Raw genomic sequence first — 19226 nt, forward strand, 5'->3', positions numbered from 1 at the left:
GAGTGTCAGTACCAAATCACCGTCTTAGACATGGAAGAAGGAGTGTGTAAAGTTTTCTATGACGGGGTCAGCTATAAGACTTCTTTGAACTAAGAAACTCTTGTATTGATTTACACCCAGTGAAAATCATAACTCTCAGTTGTCCCCTTTGGTCTAGTTTGATAAGGACACAGCCCCTGTAGGCTGTACCCCAACCTAGACACAGGGCATTGTCTTTCCTCGAGAGTTTGACATGACCAGTGAAGAATAATCAGATTTCCATCAGTATAGGATGGCTCTGTCCCTTCTGGAATGTTCCATATAGATGCAATTCTATGCTGCTGCATGTTTCTGTGAGTCCTTTTCATTCCTGAGTAGCTTTATATTGTGCGACTGTATGTCACTTCGTTGACCTGGTTAATTCTGAGTGGGCTATTTTCAGATTTTGATTTTTTTATGAATAAAGGTGGCTATGACTATTCTCACATGAGGATTTGGTGGATAGATATTTACTTTATTTTTTTAAGATTTATTTTTATTTGTATGTGTATGTGAGAGAGAAAGAGAGAGAGAGAGATTTGGAATGAATAGTTTTTTGTTTACAATCTTTTGTACCCACGTTTTAGCAGGTATGAGGTAGCATCTCATTAGGGTCTAATTTACATTCCTCTGATGATTTGTGTTTTGATGATTTCATGATTAATTTATCATGAGGTTATTGTTTAACTTCTTTTGTAATATATTTGTTCAATGGGACAGGAGACATAGCTCACCTGCTAAGACCGTGAACTGCTTTTCTCACACTCAGGTTTATAACTCTAGTGCCAGGGGATCTGATACTCTTTTCTGGCCTCTGCAGGCATCAGGCATACAGGTGATGCACAGATATACATGCAGGCAAAAAATGCCCATACACATAGAATAAAAATAAATATTAAAACATTTTAGACTTTATTTTTATTTTATGTGTATGGGTTTTTTGCCTACATGTATGTATGTGCACCAAATTTATTCAGTGCCCGTGGAGACCAGAAGAGGGCGTCGGATCCTCTATGACTGGAGTTACAGATACTAGAAGTGGCCATGTGGGTGCTGGAAATCAAATCGGGTCTTTGGGAAAAGCAAATAAAGTTCCTAACCACTGAACTATCTCTCCAGTCCCATATATACATATGTGTGTGTGTGTGTGTGTGTGTGTGTGTGTGTGTGTATGTATATTAAAGATACTTGTTTAAGGTGCTGGAGATGGAACTCAAGTGTTAGAATGTTTGCATAACGTGCAGGGAGTCCTGGGTTTGCATAAAGCTGGGCGTGGTGGTACGTACCTGTAAACCCCAGCATTTATGAGGTGGAGGTGGGAGTACCAAAAGTTCAAGGTCGTGGCTGGAGCTGTGGCTCAGTGGTTAAGGACACACACTGCTCTTCTAGAGGCCCTGAGTTTGATTGGCAGTACATCTCACAACTGTCTATGAGTTCAGCCTCAGGGGGATCCAACTCCTCTGGCCTCTCTGGGCACCTGCACTCACGTGCACACACCTACACCCACATACGCATAATTAAAACTAGTAAAAATAAATCTTAAAAAAACGTTCGAGGTCATCCTCAAAGACATAGTGTGTTTGAAGCCACTGTGGCCCCTTTAACTGGGCTGGGCCAGGCCAGGCTTCCTAATACTTCATCAGTTAATCTTGTAATTGTTTCTTCCTGCTTCTGACGGCCTAGCCCTGTCGTCATGGTACCTGGTGATTCTGAGGAACTCAGGGAGGCATTCATTTTATTTCGTTGATGTTTGATTTGGGCATTTTCATTTTGGAGCAAACGGTGCCTTCATTGTCTGCTGTAGCCATCTTGGCCGGTCACAGAGTCTGTTGGAGGGGAGTGGCCCAGAATATTCTCAGGGCCCTTAGCACAGATGCTGTCTTTGATGAGGACTGTCACCCATTCTGGGTCACTTCGTGCCCTCCTCATTGCTTAGCAAAGGGTGGGAAAAAAAAAAACTCCTTTCGGACAGATCCTAAACACAGGGGATGTCAGGGAGCCCTCAGGGCTAGGCCAAGTTCAGTCTGCAGCTGGGTCCATTTGCATCCTTGCTAGGATTTATTAGGAAGGCTACAGCTATCTTCCCAAACCAGTTTGTTTTCTCTTTCCATACCTGGGACTCTTCCACCTTGCAGAGCGCTCTCACTGGGCCTCCCACGTGGGCCTGTCTAGGTGGACGGAAGAGCACAGGAGGGAGACTTGGTGTCTAAGAAAGTGCTCTGAAAATGAAAATCCGTGCTTGGAACAGATCCAGCCAATCCCTGTACAGGGCAGGAGAGAAGATTTCCCCCAGGCTGAAGGGATCAGATGGCCTGGGAGAGTTCCATTCTCAGGGTTTTATCTTTGGCTTTGATCTGGTCCCTGAGATCTGAAGACTGGGTCTGCTCTGGGAGCCTGTCACTAAGAATGACGGGATACAGAACTGCTTAGCATTCCGGTCAAGTCTGCAAGATCGAATATCTAGCGTCCCTGAAGTCAGTTCTGATGGCAGACCAGGACAGTGTCCCTGGCTGTCAGTCAGCATGTTCTGAGGGGCCGATCCATCTTCCTCCTGTCTCTCATTACCACTCAGTTCTGCCAGTTCTCTCGGTTTTCTAAGTCGGAAGGGAATGTGGGCTTCCGTGAAGCACTTGAGGACTCTCCCTGTAATCAACAATCGACATCTAGGACTGGGCAGAGTTGGCTCCAGGTGAGAACACATTTGAGGGTATGACTGAAGTGCGCCTGCTTCCCTAGGTCAGGGCAGAGTCACTCCCGCCCCCCACCTCTGTACTAAGAGTCTTTGGAACTTAAGAAATGAGGCTTAAGATGGAAGGAAGGGATTCCAACCCAGGGGCTAGGGGTCCACTTCTGGGTTCTGCCGTTCTAGCACATACAGACTCTACCACTGACTAGTCTCCTGCTATGAACCCACCGCCTGGCTTCCTGAATTACTATGTGTGATACTTAACATGAGTTGTTAACTCGGAGCACCTGGAAGACAAGCCTCTTGACACGCCTGTCGGATTATCTCCTTGGGTTAGCTGAGTTTGGAAGAGCCACCCTGTATTTGGGCAGCACCATTCCGTGGGTCCTGGTTCTGGACTGAATGAAGGGGGTAAAGCCAGTTGAGTGGTAGCATTCATTGCTCTCTGCTTCCTGACTGCGGATGGAATGTGAGCAGCTGCCTCAGGCTCCCATCATGGTGACTTCTTCATCATGACAGACTGGACCCTTGGACGGTGAGCCCAGACCAATCCTCCCTTCCTTCAGTTGCTATGCTTTCTCCTCTCTCACGTCCCTGGACTCCACCCCCCTCCCCACCTCCCCAAGGCTTCTTTCTTCTCTCTGTCCTTTGACAGGAGGAACAGGGGATTTTTCTCTAAGGAACTCTGGAAGGTGTGACTTACCTCACAGGAGTGCAGCCTAGAATGTCTACGTAAGGAAACTTGGGGGTCACAGATACTTCTCTTCCCTGGGCTCAACCAGCTCTATTCCTGCTCTCTCTAGACCTTCTTCTCCCCCCTCCACCCCAAGTCTTCCCACCTCTGAAGAAAATGATTACTCACCACGACAAACCGAGCGCAGAAATAGCCGTCCTATTTACGGCTTCAATGCAAGCAGCTTTATTTTTACAGTTAAGTTGCTGTATTTTCTCTAAGCATAAATCATTATCTACCACAAATGAAACCCCAGCCCCATCTGTGATAGTTCCTGCTTTGTCGGTGGTGCCAATTAGTCACAAAACAATTGGCAACTCCCCCCCCACCCACTCTGTGGGAGGAGAGCCCCCCCTGCAGCCGGCCCCTTCCGCCAGTGGTCAGCTTCCCTGGAGACCATCTGACCACCTAGCTTCCTGGGAGCTCTGCTCTGCATTCACCTGGTGACCGGTATCAACTTCCAAATTGGGTGCCTTGTGTCTACTGCCAGAGTGGCCAGGCATCTCTGTTATGTTTCGAGATGGAAAAAAAGGCCATGGGTGTGCGCCTGTTCTGTTGACTTAAACAATGACGTTGGCATCTTCTCTCTAGTTGGTCACTCTGTTCAGGGTTCCACGGCAGTCCTGGGGACAACTGTTCGCCAAATCTGGACAGACCCAGCTCTGAGGAGCACCAAATGTGGATAAAGGAGCAGAGAGGATCCTTCTGTCCCATCCCATCCTCCTTCATCCCGTCCCCCGGGGGCTGCTGCTGGGGATCTCTTAGCCAGCCTTTGGCTGTCTCAGGATCCTGAGGGATTCTGGCTTCCCTCACGGATCCCTCCCCACGGTGGGTTCCTTCCTTTCTACCTTGTAGTTTGCCTTAGTGGGTTTTCTTTCCTCTCTAACTTTCCTCCTGAAACGCAAGCTCCTCCAGGAGGCTGGCCTTCCCTTCCATTGGAACATGGAAATCAGGTAATGAGAAAGCATTTCCCACATCTGGCCAGAGCTCATCGGTTCTGTTGATTTATCATCTCTCTGTGTCAGTGCCAGCTGTGGTCTGAAGGTCTTCGGGGTAAGCCTCCTCTCACGTGGTCTCCTTCCCCTCCTCGAGGACTGAGCCCTGGGCTTCCTGCAGAGTAATTGAGCTCCTGCCCTTCAGACTTACTTTGGAAACAGTCTCAGCAGAGGCTTCGGACTTGGTCCATGGACACCTGTTCTCTGATGCATTGGAATCACCTTCCCTCCCCCTTGATCTGACTGCTTCCGGGGTCATTGCTACTTCACGGTAACTGGAGGAAGCTATCTGCAAGGAGAAGTGTGGACGGAGCGGGAGTTGGGATAGCTCTTCACTGTGGGCATGGCCACCTGAGATCCAGGTAATCTCCAATTCTCTTGCTTGGCTTTATCTTGGGTTCTTGGAGAAAAGTGGACAGAAGTCAAGGGAAAAGCTATTTTAATGTTGTGTTTCCAGGCTCCTGCAAGAGAACCTAACAGAGTCCTAGGAAGGACTTTGCTTGGGTACTGCCACGGGGCAGACATAGCCCTCTACTCCAGTCCCTGGTTCCTTGGCTTCCCTTCCTCTCCATTTTCTCAGCCCAACTTTCTGCAGTAAATTGGGCGTGATATACTCCAAGGACCTGTAAGAGGGAATGTGTATTGAATTATTTATCCATGTGCCTCCCACTATACAGACATACATGTCCCTTCTAATCCCCACACCTTTTTGAGGTAATATCAAAAATCCATTTTACAGTAAAGAAGACCGAGTCTTCAAGGGCTCAGTGCAGGTCATGTGCTCACTTAGGAGCTCAGCTAGGAACAGGAATGGGCCTATTTATTCCACCCTTTCATACATTATGTCTCAGGAGCACCGCTCTCTTTAGCCCAGGCTGGCCCTAGTCTCTCAAGGTGATGAGCCACCCTGTGCTATCCCCAGTCACTCCCACTACGGATCAGGGTGCAGATTTTCACTTGTGTGTCAGTGAATGATGCCATTTGAAGTACTGCCTCTGCTGATAAGCGTGGGACCATCTGCTTGGCACAGCTCAAATATTCTCCGCAGCGGGAGAGCAGCTCTGACTTCAGAGACTAGTCTGCAGCCATCCTTGGAGATGCTGGGACAGGGGACCTGGCGGGCTGGCTGGGCATGGATGCCACAGGATTCAAAGGAGCTGTCTGCCCGATGTCACCTCTGACCCTTCCTGAGCGAAGGACACCAGTGAGTCTGCGCTCCAGGGTGGAGTTGTTCAGATGCTCCTGACAAACACAGTAAGATCTCCCCTGTGCCGAGAGCTGTCACCCCGGCAGCGATTTCTATGCCGATTGCTTTCTATGGAGTGTTAGATATTTGCTGTCAGTGTGTGCTGGCAAAAACTTCTGTCTCCCACTGCCTTCATTTTGGGAAAATTTGCTTTTCTGCTGGGGGAGCTGTTCCCAGATAATCGCTTTCCAACTTTCGGGTTGAAACTTCTACCGTAGCTCTGTCGTCCTGACTCATGACTGGGAAGGTATGGAAGAATCATTGGGTTGATTCGCAGGTTGGATGGTGGATGCAGATGCTTTCAAGGTTGTTGCGGAGCTGGGGACTGAAAGGGCTGAGGCAGTATTTGATTACTATATAGAAAATGCTTGGCTCAGTCCCTGGGCATGGCTAGAGGCAAGCTGGGTGGGTTTCTGTTTGCTTTCCTTAGTGGCTATCGGTGTTTGTGAAGCTCTGTCTAGCCCAGTGGTGACGAGGTGTACTAAGCAGTCTTCCATGGACCTTTGCAGTGTTTCCCAGCCCGGGTGGGAGGGGTAATTTGGCAAGGAGTGAGTGTACCGGCTGTTGACACATGGCTGTCTATGACAATAAGGTGATCACAAGCTGGCCTCTGGAGCATGGAGGCTCACCTGAGCAGTGTGGACGTTTGAAGACTGGATAGTTCTGTTGGGTGGCTGCCCTACATTTTGCAGGACTTCAGCCACTAGATGCTGTTAGCACACTCAGCTTGAACTCTAAACCACCAGGCATGCCAAATGTCCCAAAGGAGACATAATTCCCCTCCACCTTTGAAAGCAGCACACCACGTTTTTTTTTTTTTTTTTTTTTTTTTTTTTTTTTTTTTCCCTGCACACTAGAAAGGGGACCCGTCCTTGCTCCTGCACGCAGGTGGCTCTGGCGTTGGGGTGATGTGAGGATGTGTTCACACAGGACAGGTGTTCCTGCCGTGCATTCCCTTCAGCGCCCTTCCTTGCCATGGAAAGTCCACCCCACAAATGGCTTTCTGTTTGTGCAGAGTAGTGTGCACACACACACAGGGAGAAGAATGCACCTCTTCTTTGCATCTACACACCAAACAAGGTCCTGCCTGGGGTCAGCCTCTCTGCGGTTGCCTGGGAACGGGAGCAGGTTTCAGATACGCACTCCTCCAACCCCTGGGTTTATGGCGGCTATTGCTGTTGCTCTGATTTTCCTTCTTCCCCCTTTTCTGTCTTTTCTGTCATCACCCCAGCCCCTCTCCTCTCCCCTGTCCCTCCCCCCATCAGAAGGATGTTTCAGAATGGAAGTCCGGGGCTCAGGAAAGACTAAGTGAGCGGGAATGTGGAAGAGGATGCCTGCTCCCGAGTTTCTAGAGAATGCACACAAAGACCTGACATTTGTTATTTTAAAAATTGAACATATTATTATTATTATTGTGTGTATACATATGTGTGGGGGTATGAGTGGAGGTCAGAGGATAACTCTATGGAGTCCGTTCTCTCCTTCCGCCTCTAGAGGGTTCTGGGGATTGAACCCAGGTCAGCAGGCTTGCGCTGAGTCCTTTTGCCTGTGGAGCCATCCCATCAGCCTGGGGAGGGAATCTGAACCCTCCGTGCCCTCTGGAGCTCCTTGATTCTGCCATCGGCTCCCCGGTGCAACTACTTCTCACACGCACGCAGGAGAGATGAGTGTGAACCCTGGATGGAGCTGTCAGGCCCTGGCTGTGCGAGCTCACACCCTTCCACGGCTGTGAAAACCACCAGGCTTGTTTGCCCTGCTTGCTGATTTCATTATCTCAGCCCGACGTTTCCACAGGACTCATATTGGCAAAGAGCCGTCCAATCTCTAGATTTTCAATTTCTAGCTGTTCTCATATCTCAGCCTTCCAGAAATACATTAAAATTGATAATTACGTGGAGGAGCCAAGGTTCAGAGGGGCCGGACTGCTTGGCTTGGGGTTTGCATCTGTGATCAGCTAGCTGGCTTGAAAGCTAAGCTCCTGAGCCAGGCAGGGTTAGGCACAGATAGCAGAGGCCTCTGCACTGTAATGTGCACAACAAAGCCTCCTTGGCAGTCTTCGCCACATCTGCCGAGAGAGAGCAAAGACCATTCTCAACAATGAGGCTGACCACATTCTAGGCCTTTGCCACTCTTAGGAATCGGTCATCAGGTCAAAGGCCCCGGAGGAACCTTGCAGAGGGACTTCAGCCACATCCAGGTAGATTCTAGTCTCCCGAGAAAGACGAGGAAGAGGCTCTGACTTGACAAATGGCGTGGAAATCAGGAGAAGCTGGCTGCCATTTACTCTGTCTACGGTCATACATGGAAGGCAATGGGGGGTGTCGGGCTGGGCTCCGTCACAAGTCAAGGAACACGCGCATTTGTTTGCCTTTGCCCCACCTCGTTAGGGTGACCAGGCTGCTTGTTGAAGTTTGGGGTGCTGGGACAGGTGAGGCTACACTTAAAGAAGCACGCTTGAACTGGCTTCAAATCTTGCTGCTGTGGTTTAGCAAACCGTAACAGTTAAAAACAGATCTGAAGCGGGTGGTGGCCCACGCCTTTAATCCCAGCACTCAGGAGGCAGAGGCAGGAAGATCTCTGTGAGTTCGAGGCCAACTTGGTCTTCAGAGCCAGTTCTAGGACAGCCAAAGCTACACAGAGAAACTCTATCTTGAAAAAAACATAAATAAAATAAAATTAAAAAAACAGAGGGGTTGGGGATTTAGCTCAGTGGTAGAGCACTTGCCTAGCAAGCACAAGGCCCTGGATTCGGTCCTCAGCTCTGGAAAATTAAAGCAAGCAAGCAAGCAAGCAAAGCAAACAAACAAAAAAACAGATCTGAGGGTGGAGAGATGGCTCAGCAGTTAAGAGCATGTCCTACTCTTGCAGAGGACAAGGTTTTAGTTCTAGTCCACACTAGGTAGCTCACAACTACCTCTGACTCCAGCTCCAGGAGATCTGGCAACCTCTTCTGGCCTCTGTGGGCACTGCACTCAGGTGCACAGACACACACAGAAGACACATAATTAAAAACTAAAAAATGGGAATCTTATATTGTTTTTTGACTTTAATGCATGAGTACTATATTTACATCACATTCCTCCTCCTTTTCCTATCTCCAGCTCCTCTAGTGTTCTTCCACTCCCTCTTGAATCCCTGGCCTCTTATTCTTTAATTACTATTGTTACATATATACACATATACATGTAAATTTATAAATACAACCTTAAGAATCCCTTTAGTGCTGCTTGTATGTATATACGTTTAAGGCTAATCACTTGGGATTGGATAACTATCAGGGGACTCATCCCTGAAGAAGATAGAATTTCCCTTTCTCAGCAGCCATTAGTAATCTGTAGCTTTTCATCTAGCAGTGTGATGCTTGCCCATCTATGATGGCATGTCAATCGGTGTTGCCATTTTTCTGGTCTTTTTGGCAGCCATATTTTTGAGATTTTGTGGGTGTGACCTCCCTGGCATATATAGAAGACACTATCTTGAAGCAGACTTCCTGGTTCTTTGGCTCTTACAACCTTTCCGTTCCCTCTTCTTTGATGTCTCTGAGCCTTCGTTACTGTAGAGGTTGAAAATAAATCTTAAAAAACAAATGAACACCAGGTGGTGGTGGTGCACGACTTTAATCCCAGCACTCGGGAGGCAGAGGCAGATGGATCTCTGTGAGTTTGAGGCCAGCCTGCGCTACAGAGTGAGTTCCAGGAAAGACTCCAAAGCTACACAGAGAAACACTGTCTCAAAAAAAAATCATCATCATCATCAACAACAACAACCCAGAGACCCCTGACAATTTGTGTTGGAGTGCCTGTGTCTCAGAAAAAAGAGACAGTTCAGCAGGTGATGCATACCACCAAAGAGCTGCCTCATGCCAGAAAAAAAGATCCCAGACTATAAGACTGGTTTGTGACATTTTAATGATGTAAGACTATTGGGCATGGTAAATTTAATTCAATAGTTATATACAGTTTGATTGGCTTTGAAAATTATAAATTTATAAACTCAAGATCCATTTGCTTTTGGGATACCATCTTACAAGGACTCCAATTTGCAATAAGGCTCGTTAAGAAAGGGAATGGCTCGCCGGGCGGTGGTGGCGCACGCCTTTAATCCAGCATCGGGAGCAGAGCAGCGGATCTCTGTGAGTTTGAGGCCAGACTGGGCTACCAAGTGAGTTCAAGGAAAGGCGCAAAGCTACACAGAGAAACCCTGTCTCGAAAAAAAAAAAAAAAAAAAAAAAAAAAGAAAGGAATGGCTCAGTTGTCTTTAGCCTACTGGCTATGGGTGGGTTAGGACTTCTGTTGTTCTTTTCTGTGTCGAACACACAGATTGCAATCCCAGTGCCCCTTTGAGATCTTTGGCAGCAGTGAACTCTGCAGCTCACACACGATTGAGCCTGTATGATAATGAGTATTCAGAGACAGGTAATGCCTGGGGGCACTCACCAACCTAAGACAGATCGCCTGTGTGGCCTGGGCAGGTGTCTCCATGATGGGTAAGGTGACCTGCTTACGTCCCACACAACCTAAGTCAGAAGCTCATTTTCTAGTAAAAGAGGGACCTGTAGGGCCCTAGCCCCCGTTTTGGGTAACTGTTGCCATGCTTGCTGACCTTGACCTTGATATCCTCCCTATGCTAATTCCCTGCCGGGTTCCACCCTCCTGAATGCTTAAGGGAAGTTCCTTGTCTGTGTATCCTGCATATTGGGCGTTAACAGCTTAGATGCAAGATTGTAAAACATCGGTAGTGAACTTCTGCCCTCTGGGGTTCTCCCATTGTGCTGTAAGCCTGTATTTAAGACCTCCTCCCTCCTTCAATAAATGGCACTGGGGGGGGGGAAGCACTTTCACTCAGAGTAATTGTTGAGGAGAAAATCTAGGAATAGCACCTTGCTGAGGAGGAATAAAAATTTAATTTGCATAAGAAAGAAGTTTGGCACCTATCAACTGCCTTGCCTTGTAGGCAATCTCCTTGGGTCAGTGGGAAGTAACTGCCTTAACTCAGTAACTAACAAATGGCTAAAACATCACCCAGGAATGTAAGTAGTAAATCTCTTAAATTCATGTCTTGTGTAAATAATCCAGAGTGAAGGTAAGGGGTTGAGGGTTTAATTATTAGTGGTTCTTTTCTCTATCTGTGAGTGAGATGAGCTAATGTTTATCTATGTGCAGTTTTGTCTTTGGAAAAGGGTATGTTTGCTGAAATACTTTTCTCTGGAGAGTGGCCCTGGCCAGATACATGTTAATAAAAAATAAAGACAGCTGGGGGGAAAAATGATGTAACACAACCTCTACTGACTTTGAAAAAAAAGAAAAAATTTCTTACTCTCAGATGTGATGTTGCTGCCAACAGTTGTTTTAATTCCTACAAGTAGATGGGTTGTGCTAAGCATTTTTTTTGTGTCTGCTCATGCAGGGAATACAGCCCAGCAGGGAGAGGACACAGGAATGGGACCATGACAGAGGGTGGTAGCCTCAGGCAGGGCATCTATGTGGGAGGTAAACATGGAGCCCCTGCTAAGTGAAAAAAAGTGTTCCAAAGCAGGGCACAGTGGCAGCGTGGGCCGTTCAACCACAGAAGAAGGGCTTCTAAGAGGGTTATTTGCACACAGGTTGATGAGAGAAGCCAGTACCTTACTATCATAGGAGGACATTATAGACATGGAGATAACCAACTCTTCAGTGAACTTGGGAGATGTTGGTATAGATGTATGTATTTGTGTGTGCACATACACATTTCATAAATATGATTGTAAGTGCATGCATACGATTGTAAATATGAGCATATATGTATATTTAAAATAATGATGAAGAGAAGCAATTGATATGTTCAAGGCTAGAGGGTTAGTTGAAAATAAATACATTTTAGAGAACACCCTGATAGGAGGAAAAATACGATATCAAGTGAGAAAATGTACGATACCAACCCTTATCTTAAACTGATGGCAACTCTTTTTTATTATGTGTTTAGGTGTTTGTCTGCAGGTATGTTCATGTACCTTATACATGCCTGGTGCCCAATGGAGGTCAAAGGAGGGCATTGGATTTTCTAGAACTAGGGTTAGAGATGGTTGTGAGCTGCCATGTGGGTGCTGGGAATTGAACCTGGGTCCCCTGGAATAACAACCAGTTCTCTTAACCACTGAGCTATTTCTCCAGCTTCCCAACTTTTTTTTTTTTTTTTTTTAAGTGTTTGAGACATTGAAAAAAAAAAAAAAAGATAAGGGACTATTTCAAGTTTTAAATAAGGTTAATTTTGAGTACTGGTCTTACATGTGAAATTTCCAAATATTCTGCAGTGAGAACATATTGTTTTATAGTTGGAATAAAAGGTAATATAAATTAAAGTAGTCCCCCCACTTTGTATCACAGCTAAGCGGGTCATAGAGGAGCCCATTAGGATGGTATTTTGGCAGCCCCTTTACACAGGTGGGAGCCAGCTGATCTGTCCCTAAGAGCCACCCCGCTGCTTGATGACTTTCCTAGGACTCTCTCCGTAAACCAAGCTGACCTCCAACTTGTAGTGATCCTCTTGTCTCTGTGATTACAAGCATGAGCATCACAACAGACTTTAATGTAGAGAGAGCATAGGTATCCTGGACCCACCGTAGACGAGATCGTAGTTTGAAATCACCCTTAGGTCTTAGAGGGAAAAAAGTCCTCCCCATAAGGGAACATGGTGTCTTCAAGTCCTCAAGAGGAGGCTAGTGACAAGCTAACGTGGAGAACAAAATGTAAGCCTGGGAGGACTTCTGCCACGGGTGAGACCTGCCGCACGGTGAAGGAGCGAGGGATAGGTCAGGACTTCCGGCTGGCAAAGCCCTGCCCTGGTTATGAGTGCTGGTCCACCTCCCGGTCTCTCTGGCTTCTGTTTGTCTGTGAAGTGAGAGGCTGGGTTAAACCAATGGACTCCAGACTTTCTTCTCTGGTGAGTGGGAAACAGGCGCGGCCTTTGGCTGGCAGTCGGGAGACCTGGCCAGCTCTCTGATGAGGACCCCTGAGCGTTTTCAGGCACCGCTGTGTTGCTGCCCAGGGAACGCCAGCCACCATCAAGCAATTGTGGGCGGCAGGGCCCCCAGTGGGGTTATGACTTGGAGAGGTTCCAAGCTTGGTATTTATTAATCCTTCATTTTCTCCCCCTGTTAAATGGGGGTGACGACGGCTTCTTTCCCAGCCTCCCACACTGGTGAAAAGGACCTATTAGTTAGGCAGCAAGAAAGAGTTCTTTGGATGCTTGCGTCTGCGCTCTGATGCTCCAGGAAACTTCGTTCTCCCTAGGAGATGCTTCCATGAGGAACAGCAAGGCGGGCATGACGCTCAGTGATGCTGCCCGTGTAGCTGGCCGATGACGTCACCACCCACTCCTGTCCTCTCGAACTCTGTTCCCAACTGAGGTTCCCAGCACTGCGTTCTCCACCAAGACGGGATAGGATGAGCCATCCTTCTGCTTGGACTGTCCCTGCCAGGTAAGCACGCAGCCTGCAGCTACAGTTGCTCAGTAACAAGATGACATGGTGCATGTCTGGACAAGAAGCCTGCCATCCTAGAACCGGGTCTACCTGGAGATGCCAGGCAGGTGTGGTCCCTCATCAGGGGACTCAACCACCGGGTGCTTGTGACTGTTGGGAATGTATCACCGTGGCTAGAGAATATTCCAAGCTAGACTGTTTTGTCCATGAGCAGCAGCTACGGCTCTACACACCCCACACTCCCCACCCTCAGATACCCCAGCTACTCCCACCGATGTGTGGTAGATAAGACAGCCAGGAGCCTTGAGAGGATGGGGATTAGGATGGTGAGCATACAGGGCCAGTGGGTTCCCAAGCCTCCCAAACTGGAAATTCCCATTGATCAAATAACATTGAGGATATGATTATTTTTTTTATAGCAATGTGTTCATTTAGACAAATTCTCACTGTAGCAAATCAATGCGGGGGATTATATTTGTTGTTGTTTTTAATGAGAATTTAGTTTTCATAATTTAACTATTTGCATTAAAAACCCAGTGATCAAAATCAGTCTGACTATGTGATTCAAGAGTTTTGCTCCAACCCCGAGAAAACTGTGTCCACTCTTTGGGATACCCTGGGCTGAGGTGAAGGCCTTTTCTTCAGGGAGATCACAGAGCTCCATCTGCCTCTGCCTCCCGAGTGCTGGGATTAAAGGCGTGGCACCCATCACTCCATGCACAGCTGCCATCCCTCCTCATGCACCTGCATCATGCACAGTGCATCATGCAGCCACATGCACAGCTGCACATCACAGCTGGCCATCATGCACAGCTGGCCATCATGCACAGCTGGCCATCATGCACAGCTGCAGACCATTTTTTTTGTGGTTCTGGGGTCAAGACAGGGTCTTACTACACAGCCCTGGCTAGCCTGGAGCTCACTATGTAGACCAGGCTGACCTCGAATTTGTAATGCTCTTTCTGCTTTGGCCTCCTGACTGCTAGGATTACAGACATAAGCTATCATGTGCAGCTAGCAGGGACATTCTGTACCTCCTGCCTTCATGCATGTTCCTGTCCATAGTGTTTGCTTTTCGTAAAATGCCTTTCTTCCCCTTCTTCAGCAAACAAACTCCTACTGACCCTTCAAGACCCAGTGATGTTAGGCCTCCCTTGGAACCGTATAAAGCTATGTCTTGCTGTGTGCTTGCCTGTTCTTGGCACCCTCTCCTTCATTCCGCTCACCAAATTGAATTAGATTCAGTTTCTTTCTCCCCAACAAAACTACGCAAAGGCTCTTATTTTTAACAGTCTGTATGACAACTTACAATTAAATCTTGAAAGAATGGAGAACGCCTGTTCCATCATCACAAAGATGAATCTCCCCACTGTAGAACTGAAGTTTGGTTTGATTTTTTTTAAAAGACAGATATGATTGGGCCTAACATGTTCAAACAGCTTTCTCAACTATTTTTGTGAATGTAGTTTGAAGCTTTTGGGAAGAGGGAGGACAGCTGACTGGAAATAAAAACTGTGTCATGAAAGGAAAGTGTGGGACACGGCTTCTCAGAGGAGAGGAGATAGGAAGGGAGGCAGCACCGTGGTGGGGATCCCTTTCACCCCATCATTGCAGTCAAAGAGGGGAGCCCTTCTCCTCAGGTGAGAAGCCGAGAGCTGATTGCCTTCAAGGTCTAGAGGGTCCTGGTGTGTGAGTCTTGCTGAGACAGCGGGACATCCCTGTCACTTCCCTAAAAACCCAGCTTATGCCTGGTGTTACATATTCCCAGCATTTGGTGTGGGTTTGCGCCTAAGAACCTGGATGACCCATCTCTGTATGAGACATTTCACTTTAGTGACAGTTGAAGGCCTGAGCTATCCCTAGGGGTGGGGGGTGGCCACTGGTCACCTGCTCCTGTTGAGCATAGGAAATGTGGTTCATCTGCTAAACTACACACTGCAGGTGGGACACACATCCTTCTTTTTCCCCCATTTTTATTTTCATATCAGTTACACGATGAAATGCTGTTTTGAACTCACTGGATTAAATAAAATACATCATCAGAGTAAATTTCATTGGTTTATTTTTGCTTCTTTTAAGAATATGTATTTTAAGCTGGGCTGTGGTGGTGGCACACGCCTTTAAGCCCAGCACTCGGGAGGTAGAGCCAGGTGGATCTCTGTGAGTTCGAGGCCAGCCTGGGCTACCAAGTGAGTTCCAGGAAAGGCGCAAAGCTACATGGAGAAACCCTGTCTCGAAAAAAACCAAAAAAAAAAAAGAGAGAGAATATTTATTTTATTTGATTTTATTCTAGTGAGTGTTTTGCCCACATGTGTATATGTGTGTGCACCTGCATGCCTGGTATCTGCAGCAGCCGGGTCTGGATGTCACCATTCAGTGCTGCATGCCACTCAGATTGGCATGGCTCCAGCGGCAGCGGGGCCCTCAGACACTACTAGCATGGCCCCAGATCTCAGGAATCCACATGGACTTCGATGGTAACAGGAGCCTCAGACATCAACACACACTCTGGCTGCAGTAGGGCCACAGACCCAGACACGGCCCTCAGCTGCAGCTCGGGCCTGGATGTCACCATAGCAGTGTAGGCCGCTCAGATCTGTATGGCCCCAGCTACAGCAAGGCCCTCAGACACCAACATGGACTCATTTGGCTGACCTGACCCTGGGCATCCACATGGCCCTCGGTGGCAAGAGGCCAACAGGTTGTGGCCCAGGCTGGGTCCTCTCTAAGAGCAATAAATCCTTAACCACTGAGCCATCTCTCTAGCCCCTATTTATTTTTATTGTGTGTGTGTACGAGTGGTTTATTTATTTAATTTTTTTTTTACCTCCATGTATGTTTGTGTACCATATGTCAGGTGTCCTTCAAGGTCAGAAGAGCATGTTGGATCCCTTGAAACTGGAGTTATAGGTTATTCAGGAGCCACCCTGTGGGCGCAAGAGTAGTAAGTGGTCTTAGCCACTGAGCCATCTCTCCAGCCTCTGAACTTTCTAGCCACAATGTCAAGGTTATGATTCAAAGCTGAACCTCTCTCTTCTATTTGTGTGTGTGTGTGTGTGTGTGTGTGTGTGTGTGTGTGTGTGTGTGTGTGTGTGTTCATGGGTGTATGTGTGCATGTCTGTGTTGATGAGTATGCAGGTACACATGCATGTGAGTGGGTATGTGTTGGAGAAGTCAGCCTTGAGTCTTGTTTCTAAGGTGCCATGCACTTTTTTTTTTTTTAAATAGGAGTGCTCACTGGCCTAGAACTTGCGGATTTGGGTAGGCTGGATGGCTAGCAAGCTCTAGGGACTCCCCCATCTCTGCCTCCCCAGTTCTGAGATTACAAATGTGTGCTGCTACATCTAGCTTTTAAAAATATACCTGTTTCTATGTGTATATGTGTTTTATCTGGATGTATATATGTGCATCGCATGCGTACAGTGCCTACAGATGAGGACATCAGATCCACCAGAACTGGAGTTACAGATTGTGAGCCTCCATCTGGGTACTGGGAACTGAATCCAGGTCTTCTGCAGAGAAGTGCTCCTAACCGCTGAGCCATCTCTCCAAGCCCCACACCTAGGTTTTTTGTTGTTGTTGTTGTTTATTTTTAAATGTGAGTCTAGGAGATCCAACTTACACAGCCAACACTTTCCTAACTGAGCCTCCCCCCGCCCCACAAGCCCTCTCTTCTATTTTAATTCTCCGGTTTTCATAGTTTTTGTTTGTTTGACTTATTTGCAGGAAATTACCTGAAGCCGCTCAGCCCAAAGCCTCCTCATGGACCAGTCAAATATGACCTCCCTGGCCGAGGAGAAAGCCATGAACACCTCCAGCAGGAATGCCTCCCTGGGGAGCTCGCACCCGCCCATTCCCATAGTGCACTGGGTCATTATGAGCATCTCCCCTCTGGGCTTTGTGGAGAATGGGATTCTCCTCTGGTTCCTCTGCTTCCGGATGAGGAGAAATCCCTTCACAGTCTACATCACCCACTTGTCCATTGCTGACATCTCCCTCCTGTTTTGTATTTTCATTCTGTCCATCGACTACGCGTTGGACTATGAACTCTCTTCCGGCCATTACTACACAATTGTTACGTTATCGGTGACTTTTCTCTTTGGCTACAACACGGGCCTCTATCTGCTGACAGCCATCAGCGTGGAGAGGTGCCTGTCGGTCCTCTACCCAATTTGGTACAGGTGCCACCGCCCCAAGCACCAGTCGGCGTTCGTCTGTGCCCTCCTGTGGGCGCTTTCGTGCTTGGTGACCACCATGGAGTATGTCATGTGCATTGATAGCGGGGAAGAAAGTTACTCTCGCAGTGACTGCCGGGCGGTCATCATCTTTATAGCCATCCTCAGCTTCCTGGTCTTCACCCCGCTCATGCTAGTGTCCAGCACCATCTTGGTGGTGAAGATACGGAAGAACGCATGGGCCTCCCACTCTTCAAAGCTGTACATCGTCATCATGGTCACCATCATCATCTTCCTCATCTTCGCCATGCCCATGCGGGTCCTCTACCTGCTGTACTACGAGTACTGGTCCGCCTTCGGGAACCTACACAACATCTCCCTGCTCTTCTCCACCATCAACAGCAGCGCCAACCCTTTCATCTACTTTTTTGTGGGCAGCAGCAAGAAGAAGCGCTTCAGGGAGTCCTTAAAAGTGGTCCTGACCAGGGCTTTCAAAGATGAGATGCAGCCCAGACGGCAGGAGGCCAACGGCAACACCATCTCCATCGAGACCGTGGTCTGAGGACCACAGCGGGGAATCGGGGACAGAAACGGTGGAATGTGGTAGCCTTCAATTTGTGCTTGGAATGCAATCAAAGCACATTTAAATCTCCAAAATACGATACAGAAAGGAAGCATTCCACATGCATGGGAGTCTAATTAATGATGAGCTTGCATTCTTAGCTAGTGTCTTCTGGAAATGTCTCTGTATGTGACGGGTCTCTCTCTTTTCCAACCTTATCAGAGACTCATCCTTCTCTTATCTCTTTGGTAGTGATCAACAGTTGACTACAAAAACTGCTCTAGTGGGCTGGAGACATGGCTCAGAGATTAAGAGCATTGGCAGCTCTTCCAGAGGTCCTGAGTTCAATTCCCAGCAACTACATCGTGGTTCACAGCCATCTATAATGGGATCTGATGCCTTCTTCTGGTGTGCAGGTGTACATGCAGCTAGAACACCATATACATAAAATAAATAAATCTAAGCTGGGCGGTGGTGGCACACGCCTTTAATCCCAGCACTTGGGAGGCAGAGGCAGGTGGATCTCAGTGAGTTCAAGGACAGCCTGGTCTACAAAGTGAGATCCAGGACAGCCAGGACTGTTACACAGAGAAACTCTGCTTCGAAAATAAATAAATAAATAAATAAATAAATAAATAAATAAATAATTTTAACAACAACAAACTGCTCTAGCAGGAAATATCCCGAACAGGACCTGGAGAACCTAGGGAAGCCATGCAATGACTGCTGTCTGCTCCTATATGACCTCAGGTGAGCCGCTTTGGGGAGCCTCATTTCTTCCCTCAGCGGAAGTGGTAGCACTCTGTACTGTGCCGGTTATTGTTGAGTATGGTTAGGTCGGCAAAGCACCGGCTGGTTGTCAAAGTTCAATAAACGTCCGTCTCTCTTCATCCTGCCACTAGAGTACAACGTGCTCATACAAATATTGTCTTGTGCTTTTAAATGTTGAATGGAGATTCCCAAAGGTCTTTTGGCTTGCAGCATGACAGCTTTTCATGGTATAACACCTCTGCTGAAACATCAGCAGTTGTTACAAGGTAGGCAGTCACATGTTGGGATACCGTTTTAAGTTCTGAAAACAAACATTTGTCCCCTCTTGGAAGAATTTCCCATGGCGTCCTGTTCCTTGTCCCCACGTGTTCCATATCACGTGGAATGGAAGTGTATGTTTTGAAAATTTTTGACTGTGTATACAATTTCACAAATGCAACTTAATCCAGGAGATTGAGAACTATTGTGATCTTGAAGACCTGTTCCCTCAAAGAGATGGGTTATTTATAGCTCTGACACTCTTGCCTGCAGCCTCATGTATGTCTCTGCACCTGAGGCCTTTTTCCCGAGGCGGTATGTGT

At 47.5% G+C, this 19226-nt stretch overlaps 1 protein-coding gene across 1 annotated transcript; it reads left to right on the forward strand.

Moving 5' to 3' along the window:
* Window positions 1-5446: 5446 nt before the first annotated feature.
* On the forward strand, window positions 5447-18229 carry LOC114691371 (proto-oncogene Mas). Its single transcript, XM_037200389.1, has 3 exons — window positions 5447-5686; window positions 12947-13134; window positions 16864-18229. Exon 3 carries the CDS (start codon window positions 16900-16902, stop codon window positions 17872-17874), a length of 975 nt encoding a protein of 324 aa, XP_037056284.1. The 5' UTR covers window positions 5447-5686; window positions 12947-13134; window positions 16864-16899; the 3' UTR covers window positions 17875-18229.
* Window positions 18230-19226: the final 997 nt, after the last annotated feature.

Source organism: Peromyscus leucopus, chromosome 8a, assembly GCF_004664715.2.
Source record: "Peromyscus leucopus breed LL Stock chromosome 8a, UCI_PerLeu_2.1, whole genome shotgun sequence".
NCBI lineage: Eukaryota > Metazoa > Chordata > Mammalia > Rodentia > Cricetidae > Peromyscus > Peromyscus leucopus.